Below are 14,562 nucleotides of genomic sequence, written 5' to 3' on the forward strand. Positions count from 1 at the left end.
GTGAATCAATTTTTGTGGCATTTCCCTAGAAAGTCATTCATTTTTATCCAGATTTTCAAATTTCTTAGCATTCAATCATACAAATTATTTTTTATAGGGAAGAATTATATTTTTCTAGTTTTATTGAGATGTAACTGACATATAGCATTGTATTAGTTTAAATATATAACATAATTATTTGCAAAATGTGTTATATGACTATTCAAATGAAAGTAAGTTCAGGATAATACTTTATCACTGAATTTTTCCCCAAAATTCAGAAATAAATTTTACTCATAGTTGCATTGATTAGGATTACTCTGATTTTTCCCTTCCTGATAGTTTCTATACTAAGACAGTTCACTTTTTTCCCAAGCTTTATGGCATGTAAATAAGCATTTTAAAACTTCTATTATTCAGGATCTGAAACAATTTGATTCATTATTTTAAGAAATAACCATGGTAAAATCAAAGAAAAACAAGAAATTTAAGTAGGACATTTTATTAAAATATTCATATACACAATGATGACAAGGTTCTGATTCAGATTCCATGAAAAAACATTCAATATATTTCAGTAAGAATCTTTATTCTTAAAGGTAATGATTACAGTAATATTCTGAATCCCTTTTATTCTTACTAATGCATGAGTTTCTATAAGATTTGACAGATTGCAATTTTCTATATACTACAGGTAGTAGGTGCTACTTGATCTTGGCGGTGCTGTTTGAGGTGATCAGATACGGTGTGAAGGCTTCCTGGTGTTGTGCCATATAACGGATTTGCGAAGGACATAGAACTCTAAGGAAAAACACATTGAAAAGATTAGGATTTTAGGCATTAAAATAAGAGACTTCTTTACATATCATGAAGAATACAGCAGCTTTTTAATGAATTTCCACTGGAGCAATAACTGGAGCATTCCCAATTCTTCCTCCAGCACCCCCCGTCTACACTGCCTGAACCTCCGGCACAAGCTTAGTCTCCACAAGTGCCTATCTTCTGTGCACAGGAGCCACCGTCTCAACCTCACCTCGGGGAGATGGGAGAATGCAGCTGGCAGGACCTTGACTACTACTTTTTATGGTGCTCTTTTCTCTGAGCCTGCTGTGTTGATTATAGACATGTTAAAAAAATAAAAATAAAAGAAACAGCCAACAGCTTTCAGTTGGGAGAATTTTATTTAGCAGAGATATTAGATCATCTAAAATTTGGGACATTCTATAGGACAACCTGATTTCTTTAACAAGTAAATTGCAAGGAAAACATAAGAGTGAGAAATGGAACCTAGTGATTAAAAGAGACTTAAAGAGGAACGTCCACCAATTTGGATACATATATCTTATGTTAACTTTGATTTTTTTAAAAATATAGCAACAACAACAAATATAAATTCCCTTACTTATTCATGAGATAGTTGGGGTTGGTTGAACACTGACTGAATATTTGATGGTATCGAGGAATTATTGTTAAATGTTTAGGTGAGATACTGTGGTTATATTTTTAAAACGTCCTTACCCTTTAAATGTACAACTGAAGTCTTTATAGGTAAAATGAAATGATATTTGGGATTTGCTTAAAAACACTCTGGCTGACACCAAAAGTGAACCTTACTGTAAACTATGGAATCTGGGTGATAATGACACCTTAATGTAGGTTCATCAACTGTAAGAGTGTCGCAGGCTGGTGTGGGATGAGAGTGGAGGGCGCTGTGCACATGTGGGGGCAGGGAATACATGGGAGCTCTCTGTGCCATATGCTCAATTTTGCTGCGAACCTAAAACTGCTCTAAAGAAAAGAAAGTCTATTGGAAAAAATGCCACCACCACTGTGGTGGGTGGAGGAAATGGGTGGCAGTAGAAGTGAAGCTAGAATGACCATGGGTTGACAATTGCTGAATTTGGCTGAGGATAGTGGTTCATTATACAATTATCTCAATTTCCATATCAGACTATGAGAATTTTCTCTGTGTGTTTAGAATAGTATTTTGGAGAAGTATATTTCTCTATTATAATGTCAGTGGAGCATTTACTTTAATTAATACAAAGGCATTTGTTTCTGAAACAATAGAAATCAAAATAGCAACAAAGGTCAAAAGCAATTATAGGATTTCTTCTCTAGCCATTTTTAATGGAAAGAAAAAGGAATGTGAAAGAGAAAAAAAAAATTTATTAGAATAGAAAATAAAAAGAAATTTCTTCCAAGGTTTTCCGGAGTCGTCAATCGCGCTAACATGGGTACACGCAGTCGAAAGCATCTTGAAAGCACCTTGAAAAGTGGGTCTTTGATACGGACTTCTTCCTGAGCACTAGAGAAGCCACCTTCTCAATGGAAAGTAAAGGGTGCCTAGCACCTTCCTAGCATATATTTAATTTTTGCAAGTTGATAAGATATTAAATTAAAAATGCCAAATTTAAAACATTACATTTTAATTCCTGTATGATTTGTATCCGTCAGATACTAAAAGCCAAATTAAGCTAAAGATAAAAAGAATAAAATTTATTTTCTTTAGTAAAAATGAAAATAGGTTTATATTATACCTTCCTACTTTGTCAAAAAGATACATTTGGTTTCTTAAATATGCATTTTATTTATTACCCATTAAGTAGGAGTACATTTCACTTTTATTCGATGTCTTGATTGACTTCACAAGTCACCCAAGTTAATTCTTTCTGTGCTCTGGGAAATATCTTACCTCTTGTTTTCAACCCTACCAAAACAATACTAAAAGAGAATATGACATCGTTATTGATGGAAACAGAAAAAATTCAAGGGTTGTGTTAGACTCCAAACCTCAAAACTAAAAGAAACACCTTTGCTACCATCTTCTATAACAGTTAACAAACTGTTTCAAGAAAAAATGAGAAGAAAATTAAAACTTTTATATGCTCACTTTGACAAGAAATTAAGTTTCATATAACATTTCTAAAATCAGATACGAGGAAGCTTTCATAGATAGGAAGCCCTGTGTCTTGGCTAACCTCATTTTATACCCAAGTAAATGCCCATATTACCCACTTAAGAAAAGGGTGAGAGAAATTTTATTTGCCATTTTCTCTGTAGCCTACTTCTTATGCTAGTAGGGAGTAGGCCTAAAATGGGCCCAGAAAGATGTAATGCATTTATTTCTCTTTTTATCTTCAGAATTTTCAGGTTAAGGCCCTCACTGCCCACACCTACAATGAGAGAGAGCACAGGGTGCTATCCTCTGTTTTGTCTTTGACAATAAAATATGAAGAACAGCCAATGAGTAGTTACTGTGAGTAGCTGACTAACACTCTGTGGGTTAAACGGGTATTTTCCAAATTTGTCAGTTCTCTGAGTATGAATAGTGACCACAAAGCCATTTAACAGTGGACTGATTTCACAAGCAGAGTGAAACTGTCCTGCAATGGAAAATTTTCACAACACATTTAGGGACACTGAAACTCCTTTCCACCCTCAAATGGAATAATAAATAACTCCACAAAAATATTCCTTTTAGTAAAACATGTTCAAACAACACTGTGTGTGTGTGTGTTTCTGCTTCTGAAACAATACAGTTCACCAATACCTCTTACCTCTGATTTCTCTGGGTTGCTCCAACTCCCATAGACTGGATTAACAAATGCACAATTAACACTTCCTTTCATTTTTCTTAAAATACACAGGGCCACAAAAAAAAAAGAAAGAAAAAAAAAGAATAAGCATTGAAATATACCATGATATATTTTAAGTTATTGTCTAGCAGAAATCTTTGAGAGACACATTGTCTAGCCAATGTATTTATTTTTATGAATGTATTACCATAAGTAAAGACTTTTTGCCTGACATCAAAGCATCTACATTCTTGAAAGCAAGTGTTATTTATCTTTTGAATATTTAGATCCAAATAAACCCAGGCAAAAACAAAAATGGCATAAGTTGACCTTAAAATTGATTTCTTAAAATATTACTCCAATAATATAAGGGGTACAATATTAGAAAGAGAAATATAATGTAAAACTGAACTAGTTATAAGGAAGGCCACCTTGAAGTTCTTGAGACTTCAACAGTGCCAAGCCCTCAAATCCCAAGGACTATTTTCCACGACAACGTCTGTCTTAAGGATTTATGGCATCAGAGTCTTTAATATTTTAAACAGAAAATTTAAATATGGGTGTTTTTGAAAGTTCTTTATGTTAATGTTTCCTTTTGTGAATCACAAAGAGACATGTCCTTGGTCATCTCACATATTGGTCTAATTCTACATAATTTACTCAGATGTACTGCACACCTAAATCATCATTTTCGTTTTATACTTTACTTACTTAAGAATCAATAGGCTTATCACAAGACAACTAGCCTGGAATAGTTGCTCACAATTGATAAAGAAAAAATACCCACCACAAGAACAGAAAAATATATAACCAGATAACCAAATACACCATGTTAAAGTCAGAGGAAGGATCACATTACATGCATTCACACATACACATACACACATACACATACACATAATGGAGAATGGAAGACCAATTCCAGAATGATTGCCAGTGTCTTGAGGACAACTGAGGAAAAATATATCCATGAATACTTTTGCCTAATCAGAGTATAATGACAATACATTTCTCAATAATATACCTTTAAATCCTAAAAGAAAAGATAGTAAAGAGGAAGCTCCTGTTGATTTGCTTTTTGAAAATAGATCGTCACAGGTATGGCCTCTTATTTCATCTGCTAAACCAACCACATGGTCCTCTTCTGAAAAGTGAGCCCAACAGCATAATCTGGGTAATTGTATTTGGCTGGTGATACATTCTCCCTGTAGAGTCAGTGTCTTCGAAGCTTCCTGAACTCCACTGTGTCTGTGCAATTGACTTAAGTATTCAATAGCCTCACTGGTTCACCTCACTGAGTCTACATTTTGGTTATTGTTGAAGAGGGCAATAGCAGCCTTTTTGTGGGTTATATTTTGAAAAAAAAAAAAAAAATCATAGAATACTCTTAAATGATGAGGCAAGTATCATTAATTAGATACTTATGAGTTGTTCCAATTAAACCAAACAAGTTGTGTTCGATTGCTTGCCTTTTCGCCTCCAAGGCTAATCAATGAGAAATTCTCAGAGTAGCAAGCTCAGTAAATGGTATAGTTAGGGCATGAGCGGGGCTGCTCTCAAAGTAGGGTGGTGAAGGCCTGGGGTGGGGCGGGAACTGGGTGGATGAGGGTAATGGGGAAAAATTGGGGGACATCTGTAATTCTCTTAACAATAAAGGTAAAAAAATAATAATGCCATTACTTTAAACAAAATAAATTGAGACTTAGTAGAAAAGGGAAGTTTTGAAATGTGTAAAAATGTCAAAGCAAAAGCTGGTACAGGAGAGACTGACATGGAGGTGGGGAGAATCAACACAGAATGAAAATTAGGAAGTAGGTAAGGAGGGGAGAGCCACGGTTACCAACAGCTCAGAAAAATTAACCTTGGCCAGAATCAGGCATGAAATCAGGAAGCGGGAGGAAACCCAAACCATAGGACTAGACAGGACAGATGGTCCAAAGGCCGGGCAGGCAACCAGGAGCTGAGGGACAGGCTTGGCAGCCAACTGGGTAGAAGCGGGGCACAAGCAACACAGAAGATCTTGATATGAGGTGATTGTTTTTGGCTTTGGACTGCTGGGACCCCAGATGACCTAGACCAAGATTAGCAGGCTGAAGTCAGGTAAATTGATCAATTTTCCAGCTCTCTTAATTCAGCTACTGAATCTATTTTTCTTCTGAAAGGATTTTGTCTTAAGCAATTTTCTATAAATGAAAAAACAAATGTAGGTGGCCAAGCTTTGGGGATCTGGTGACTACAAAGAAGGAAAAGCGCTGCTGAAGGCTAAGGATGTGGAATTGTAATAAAGAAGAATGGGTCACAGTATGAATAGAGGAAGGTGAGCAATGGTTAAGCCTTCCTACTTCAAATTATCTTTATTAGCAATCTCAAACTTTTATTTTTTCCAGATCAAAAGATGTCTCCAATACTGGAAACCTCTGAATGGTTAGGATTAATTCTTAGTGCCTTTCCAATTTATGAGGGAAAATATCACCCGCAAACCGTAAATACTTTCATTAAGTGCATTTCTAGTGTGAACTCCATACATTTACCATTTCAAGTTCTGTGGTATAATTTTCTACCTTCATCAATTTTATAAGTTTGATTTTCAAACATAAACAATTTTCCTTAAAATGATGAATCCTTATATGAGGAAAACAAAATGTTTGATTATGGAGTTTTCTGCTGGTTCTAACACTGTATGTGGTGCAATGGTAAGTCTGCATTAGGCTAAAAAATGCTACATTTAACTTCCTTTGTTTGTGGATAGGCAGATGATTTGGAAAGAGCTCGGGTTTCAAAGGATCTACCCACCTCTAGGAATCAGCAAGGAACTGACTTAGACATTTGGCGTAGAGGGAAAAAAACCCTGCAGGATCACAACAGTTTTTCCACCCATAATTTATGTAGCCAGTTAAATTATTATGAAGCTCCTGCTATATCCCATACATGCAGACACTGCATAACTGGGATTCTGAGTGGGTTAAGGAGAGAAATGTCAGCTCAGAACTAGGGTAATTCTGATGAGAATTCCCAATTGAAGTGTAGTCAGCATATTTATACCTCTAAAGGAATTCACTTCATGGCTTATTAACTAACAAAGTATTTTAATGTTAATTAAAAACATGGAAGGGTTTATAATAGATATCTGAAATTACTGCAAATGCCAACGAAGAAAAACAAAAAGAATCAAACAAAAACTCATCTATGTTCAATACAGTAAATACGACTTTGAGGTAAATGTTTATTTTATTTTTATATGCAGGGGTGGGCAAAAGTAGGTTTCCAGTTCTGAGTACACGAAACACAGAGTTTAACCTTGTATTATTATTTATTAATTATTGTATTATTTTCCATATGAACAACTGTAAGCCTACTTTTGCCCACCCCTGTATTTTAACAGCCTTACTGAATTATGATTCACACACCGTACAATTTGCTTATATAATTCAAGTTTTACAAGTAATATTGATATTAATTTAATTAGTTATTAATTTTTAGAACTGTGGTAATATAACCTAAAGTGTGCCATGCCATTTTAATCGTTTTTAAATGTACAATTAGTGGCATTCATTACATTCAGTGTTGTGCAACCCTACCTATTTCCAAAATGTTTTCCTCACCACAAAAAGCAACTCTGTAGCCATTAAACAGCAACTCCACGTTTTCCCCTTCCTCCAGCTCCAGTAACCTCTAGTTTATTTTCTGTCTCTTTGAATTTGTCCGTTCTAGATACTTCATATGAGTGGAATCATACAATATTCATCATTTTGTGTCTGGCTTATTTCACTTAGCTTTCAAAGTTCATGTTATAGCATGTACAGCAACTTCAGTCATTTTTACGGCTGAATAATATTCCACTGTATTCACATGCTACGTTTTGTTTATTCAGTCATCTGATGGTGAACACTTGAGTCGTTTCCACCTTTTGGCTCTTGTGAATAACCTGCTATGGACATTGGCATGTAATTATCTGAGTCCCCACTGCAATTCCTTTGCTTGTATAATTAAGAGTAGAATTGCTGGGTCATATGGTAATTCTATTTAAGCTTTTTGAGGAAGAACCAAACAGTTTTCCACAGCAGTGGCATCATTTTACATTTCCACCAATATTTTATGAGGTTTTCTATTTCTCCACATCCCCATGCTTATTACTTTTGTTATTATTATTATTGCTGTCCTAATAGGTGTGAAGTGGTATTGAATTGTAGTTTTGATTTGCATTTGCCCTAATGACATTAGTATTGGCCATTTGTAAATCTTCTTTGAAGAAATGTCTGCTTATTTCTTAATTGGGTTGTTGGCCTCTTTGTTGTTGAGTTGTAGGAGTTTTTATGTATTCTGGATATTAAACTCTTATTAGAGATATAATTTGAGATATTTTCTCCCTCTTTGTAGTTTATCCTTTCACTTTCTTGATAATGTCCTTTCATGCATGAGTTTTTGATGAAGTCCAATTTAATTGTTTTTCTTTTGTTCTTGTGCTTTGGGTGTCATGTCTAAGAATGCAGTGCCAAATCCCAGGTCATGTAGATTTACTCATATGCTTTCTTCTTAATGTGTTATGATTTTAGCTCTTATATTTATATCTTTGGCCCATTTTGAATTAATTTTTGTGTATGTTATGTGGTAGGGGGTCACCTTCATTCTTTTGCATGTGAAAATCCAGTTGTCCCAGCACTATCTGTTCAAGAGTCTGTTCTTTTCCTATTGAATGCACTTGGTACCCTTGTCAAAAATCAATTGGTCATAGATGTATGGGTTTGTAGTTGAATTATCAATTCTAGTCCATTGATCTAGTCCACTTATATGCTCATACCTCACTGTTTAGTTTGCTGTAGCTTTAGGGTAAGTTTTCAAATCAAGAATTGTAAGTTCTCCAACTTTGTCCTTTATCAAGATTGTTTTGGCTCCTTAATGCCCTTGCTCTTCCGTATGAATTTGAGGATAAGTTTTTCATTTCTGCCAAAAAGGCAATTGGAGTTTTAATAGGGGATGTGTTGTACCTATCAATTACTTTGGATAGTATTGACAGCTTGACAATATTAAGTCTTCCAATCCATAAACCTGAACTGCCTTTCATTTATTTAGGTTTTCTTTAATTTCTTCTAGTAACACATTGTAATTTTAAGCATAGAAATATTTCACCTCCCTAGTTAAATTTATTATATTCTTTTAGATTCTACTGTCATATATAATTACTTTCTTAATTTCTTTTTCTGATTTTTCATTGCTTGTATTCAAGAGGACAACTGATTTTTATGTGTTCATCATATATCTTACAACTTTGCTGAATTCACTTATTAGCTCTGGTAACTTTCTTATAGATTCTTTGGAATTTTCTACATATACACAGTCAGGCCATTTCCAATTTGGATTCCTTTTATTTCTTTTTCCTTTCTAACTGCTCTAGTTAAGTTTTCTTATTACACTATCTGAAATTGAGGTAATTATAATGCAGATATCAAGGTGACTTGAAGGGCTAAATATGATAATTAATTTCCCAAAAGATATTTGCTGGGCATCTGTGTGTGAAAGAAATTGCTCTCATGCTTCCACCAATAAAATGATTTCTACATCTTGTTTCTAAACATTAAAGAATATTCTAAGTTCCAAAAAAATGATCATCCTGAGTTAAGGAAAATGATGCTCTACAATGTAGTGACTCACTCCTTAAGGGGTAGAATGACAGAATGTTCATTATATTATTTACCATCTTTCATATTTAAATTTATTTGACATTTCTAGAACATGTACTCTGGACTAAACACTGCATTAGGTTCTGGACTTACAAGATTGATCAACATACAGTTCCTGTCTCTAGAACTTCTTTTGGAGGGTGGCGGCTATGGGATTTCTGTCTCTCAGACGAAATTACATGTCTATAAAATGCCTACCACAAGCAGATGCCCATGAATAGGTGAGTACTATTCTCTTTACTTTCCTTTCTTATTCTTTTCTCCTTTTGTCACTTATATCTTCTTTTCAACTGATTTTAAACGTGGCCCGAAAGCCTGGGATTTATGAAGTGACATTAGCATACAGAAAAAGAATGAAGTGTCAAAATTAGTAATAATAACCACTGCAGTACTTATTAATTTTTTAAAAAACAGATCTATTAATTTAAGGCTAGCAAGGACCTTTGTAACCATCTCGTTAATGGCTTTTTAATAGGTGAGGCAACTGAGATTCCTTCCCCACTAGACCCTACAAGGATTTTGCCAAGTTTTCTCTTCTATCTCTGCACCTAGTGAAGTACCCAGTGCAGTAGGAATCAACGGAATGTTTAAAGAAAGAGTAATTTCATGAATGAATAATCTGAAGGCTTAATGATAGAACAGGATTCACTAACCTACTCTCTACCCTGTTCCCTCATGCCCACTCCCAACAATATACTTCATCAGTATCCAGAGAGAGAAGATATTCATTTTTCGCTATTGTTATTATGGAGCCACATTTGCATTCAGCTTTCTATTTCACTTAAGCACAAGACTTTAAGTGGGCCAGGAGCCTACTTCTGCCCGCTACCTCTTTCCATTCTATTTTCAGCCAGTTAAGTGCCAGCCAGAGGAGTAGCTTGGGGGCTTCCCTGAAGATGAGCAGAATCTAATAGAATAGGAATAGCCCTTCTATCCCTTTCTGTTACATAGAAACTAAAAATGTCATATTATTGGAGAAAAATAAATTTGGTACAAATAACTCATTTTATAATATTTGAAAACTAAAGGTCTGTGTTCCTCATATAGTATATGTATCTCCAAAAAATGGGAGGCATGAAATGTCCATGTATAAATATCAAGTCTTGAAATAAATTTTAGGCTAGGAAGTATTTGATTTGTTACTATTGAGGAAAATGTTTTCTAACCATGAAAGTACATGTGACATATTTTTCAAAAATAAGGATCCAACTAAATTATGAAATACAACAACTTCACGGGTGGAAATGGAATTCATTTATTCTGAGAGTCATGTCGATTACATTAGATTTTGCTTAGCCTGATTAATGGTGAATGTAGGGTATCTCAGAAAAGTAAATGTCAATTCTACTCTCCCTATTTCCACCTATCATTTTAAACTTTTAAAAAATTTAAATCATTTTATTATTTTTCAATTACAGTTGACATACTATATTATATTAGTTTCAGGAGTACATCCCAGCGATTAGACATATAACTTACTAAGTGATCATCCAGATAAATCTAGTACCCATCAAACACCATATATATTTATCAGAATACTGTTGACTCTATTCCCTATACTATACTTTACATCCCCATGACCATTCAGTAACAACCAATTTGTATTTCTTAATCCCTTCACCCTTTTCACCCATCTCCCCACCTCCCCTCCCATCTGGCAACCATCAAAATGTTCTCTGTATCTATGAGTCTGCTTCTGTTCTGCTTCTTCGTTTATTTTGTGATTTTTTAGATTCATTTGTTGATATGTATTTACTGTCATTTTTGTTTATATTTTTCCTCTTCTTCTCCTTCTCCTTCTCCTTCTCCTTCTCCTTCTTCTTCTTCTCCTCCTCCTCCTCCTCCTCCTCCTCTTCCCCCTCCTCCTCTTCCTCCTTAAAGAAGACCCTTTAACATTTCATGTAATACTTGTTTGGTGGTGATGAACTCCTTTAGCTTCTCCTTATCTGGGAAGCTGTATATATACTTCAGTTCTAAATGATCACAACCAGTCCTTGAAGCCAATCAGCCTGGGGATAGATCCCTCCCATTTCCATGACAATAACAATCAAGGCTCAACTACAACAGAAGGGTGTACACAGCTCACATGGGCAGGGGGTACACCAGGAGTGCTCAGTTCGGGTGAACTGGACCCTACAGGACACCTACTACATTAGGCCACTCTGCCTAGCCCGGGAGACATAGAAGCTCTACATAATACATAAACTCTTTGGTTAGGTTTTTTCCAAATGTTTCTAGTTCTAAGACTTTGTATGAAGCCCTTTTGAGTGTGTTAATCTTTCAGATAAAAGGAAAACATATTTCAAAATCCTAATAAAGATAAAATATTTCTGGGTTTCCACTTTTACTTGTATCTATTTTTAATGTTTCTTAACCAAGGTACTCATAGTTTTTTTTCTCTTTCTCATCATAAAAATTAATAAGTGACGCTTTTTTTCCTTTTTGTTTCCTGATTTTAGAGCCTAGGAAAATGAGGGTTTTTATTTGGTTGGTTGGTTGGTTGATTGTTCATTTTGACCTTGCAGTGATAGGAAGAGATTTGTGTACCATGTTTCCTATGTAATTGTCAGTGGCATGTAATTCACACATAGCATCACATTTCTTTTCTCAGAACCTTAGACAAGTTTTATTTTACACCTGGTCTCTGATCATTTCCAATCCAGATTTTAGTCTGTTTGATTAGACTGATTTTAAGGAGAGTTACCACAAATGTTAAAATTTAGACAATATTTTGTTCTTTTTAAAATAAGGACAGATTTATGGCAGTTTGCAAAAAAAAAGCACTATAGGAGACTGTAAAACAAATAAAAAGGAGATAGGAAGTTGGAGAAAGGGACTCAGAACTGTGAAATAGAATAGAGCCAGAGGTAAGAAGATGGATAGTATACAAAATAGTGTCCTGAGAGTCTATATATTTATTAAATGTGTTTTTTATTAAAAATTTGCCTTTACGATTCATGAATTCAAATTTAAGCAGGACAATAAGTTTCAAAAAGAAATAAACCAGGTGCTTAGAAGCATATCTACAACTCAGAAGAGAAGACTTAACTTATTTATTTACTTATTTTTAAATATATCTTTATTGATTTCAGAGAGAGGAAGGGAGAGGGAGAGAAATCGAGAGATAGAAACATCAGTGATGAGACAGTCGTCATTGATCGGCTGCCTCCTGCACACCCCGGACTGGGGATTGAGTCCGCAGCCTGGGCATGTGCCCTGACCGGGAACTGAACCCCCATCTCCTGGATCTTAGGTTGACATTCAACCGCTAAGCCACGCCCACCCAGGCAAGACTTAACTTATTTTGCGTGCATCCTGTTACTGTAATCTAGGCAAAGAAAGTAACAAGGCCCCAAAACATTATTTTAGGAAAAGTACTAATGGGCTTAACTAGGTTGTTCACTCATATTTTTCAAAATATCAGACTGAAACTAAGCCAACATGTGCTTAGTAAGAACTATCTAGGAGGAGGTGATAGCAAGAAGGGGAATGAATTTTATAGAGCCCTTGAAACACAGAAGGGCTTTGGAGAATTTGATTTGGGGGGCATATTCATGTTTGTGTTTATCATAAAAGTCACCAAGACCACAATATGTAACTACACTGCATAATCAGAGTTGGCACATTAAATCTGTCATAAGAATCTATAGGTGGAATAAACTGCATGAAATCATGAGGCAATAGAAGAAAGAATAAATTGAGTCTATTAGTCAACCTTTTCTCATTGAATGTACATGCCTGTAAAATACTACATATTATCTTACTACTGCTAAAGAAAAAAGGGAAGGAGTCATGCTAAGTAGTAAACGCAGAGGATTAGCTATAAAATGGTCTCTACTTCTGGCAAGATGATGACTTGTTTAAAAAAAGAATGAAAACAAACAATATAAAAAAAATAGGAAAGAAGCAAGCCAATTTGAAAAAAACAAAAACAAAAACCAGAAGGGAATGTCTATGAGCTCAGGTTTTCATTTCCAAGCCCTTAAGGAACAAGCTGAACCAAGTGTTTGGGTGAAAAAGTTCAGAAAGAACTGGGTTTGCAAACATAACCAGAAATGCCACAAAAGGGAGAGGAAAGGATTAATCATCCAGGGTCACAAAACCAAACAACCAGGACACCAAATTTCGCTAAACTCATTCACATGTTACAGCAGCTGCTGTATTTCCCTCCTACTCTTTTAAGGCAGGAAATAAATATCGCTGACCACAAAACCTGTCACTGCTTAATGCGATCTTGCTGTGGCAGAGTGCTTAAATGGGAACATGCCAGGAATGTGGATGCAATTAGTATGAATAAAGCTGACCCAGGTTCCTGTAGCTTAACCTGAAGGAGACCCCACGCTGCCAAGGGGAGTGCAGTCTCCACTGGGCACCCCTCCTCTGACGGCGGTGTTAGCACATTCACAACCACCTAACGTGAACCAGATGCAGAGCGGGAGAGTCCTTTGGAAATACACGTGATTGCACACTTGGAAATGATTTCTTGACCTAGTGAAATTACTAGGAGCCAATCTTTAGGAAACAATTAGAGAGGAAGACAAAGATTTATACAGAAAGAGGCTCATCACAAATGACTAATAGTAATGAAACCTTAGTCATGAAACCTAAATGTGTAAAAACAAGAGAATAGTCAAATGATGAGATGTATTTGAGAGAGCATAGTGAGCCCTTTCGAGTAATGTTTTAGTGGTATAAGGGTAGGATTTCTCAAAAAGTGTGGTCTGTGCTTGGCTGGAAGTCATAAGACATCTCCAGGGGCTATAACATTCAAAACTGTTTTCATAATAAGAACCACGGGTAAAGGTTCATTCAAAGGGCAAACTAGATCAATTCATTTTATTATCACACATTTTTTCACTGTGTTGATATTTGCATTACTGGTGCAAGTTCTGTGGTGGGTAAAAACTGCAGTTTGGTGTAGCCACTGTAGAAAGCAGTATGGAGTTACCTCAAAAAATTAAAAATGAAACTACTTCTGACCCAGTGATTCCACTTCTGGGAGTTTATCCAAAGAAATCCAGAACACTAATTCAAAAGAATATATGTACCCTTATGTTTATTGCGGCATTATTTAAAATAGCTAAGATTTGGAAACTGCGGAAGTGCCCATCAGTAGATGAGTGGATAAGACAGCTGTGGAACATCTACACAATGGAATACTACTCAGCCATAAAAAAAAAAAAAAAAAAAGGAAATTTTACCCTTTGTAAGAACATGGATGGACCTGGAACACATTATGCTGAATGAAATAAGCCAGTCAGAGAAAAAACAAGTACCATATGATTTCACTTATATGTGGAATCTAATGAACAAACTGAACTAAGCAA

The 14,562-nt window shown here is 35.3% G+C and overlaps 1 protein-coding gene across 1 annotated transcript in view; it reads right to left on the bottom strand.

The window, feature by feature from the left end:
- Positions 1-475: 475 nt before the first annotated feature.
- The window catches only part of MALRD1 (MAM and LDL receptor class A domain containing 1), a gene marked incomplete at its 5' end in the record, with an annotated part of 544,166 nt that continues 530,079 nt past the window's right edge, over positions 476-14,562 (bottom strand). Inside the window, 2 exons of the mRNA XM_081144915.1 lie at positions 476-780; positions 3,540-3,615. Of these exons, the coding sequence (XP_081001041.1) occupies positions 661-780; positions 3,540-3,615 (196 nt within the window). The 3' untranslated portion in view covers positions 476-660. The remainder of the gene's footprint in view (positions 781-3,539; positions 3,616-14,562) is intronic.

This window comes from Miniopterus schreibersii, assembly GCF_964146895.1.
Source record: "Miniopterus schreibersii genome assembly, chromosome: 1".
Taxonomy (NCBI): Eukaryota; Metazoa; Chordata; class Mammalia; order Chiroptera; family Miniopteridae; genus Miniopterus; species Miniopterus schreibersii.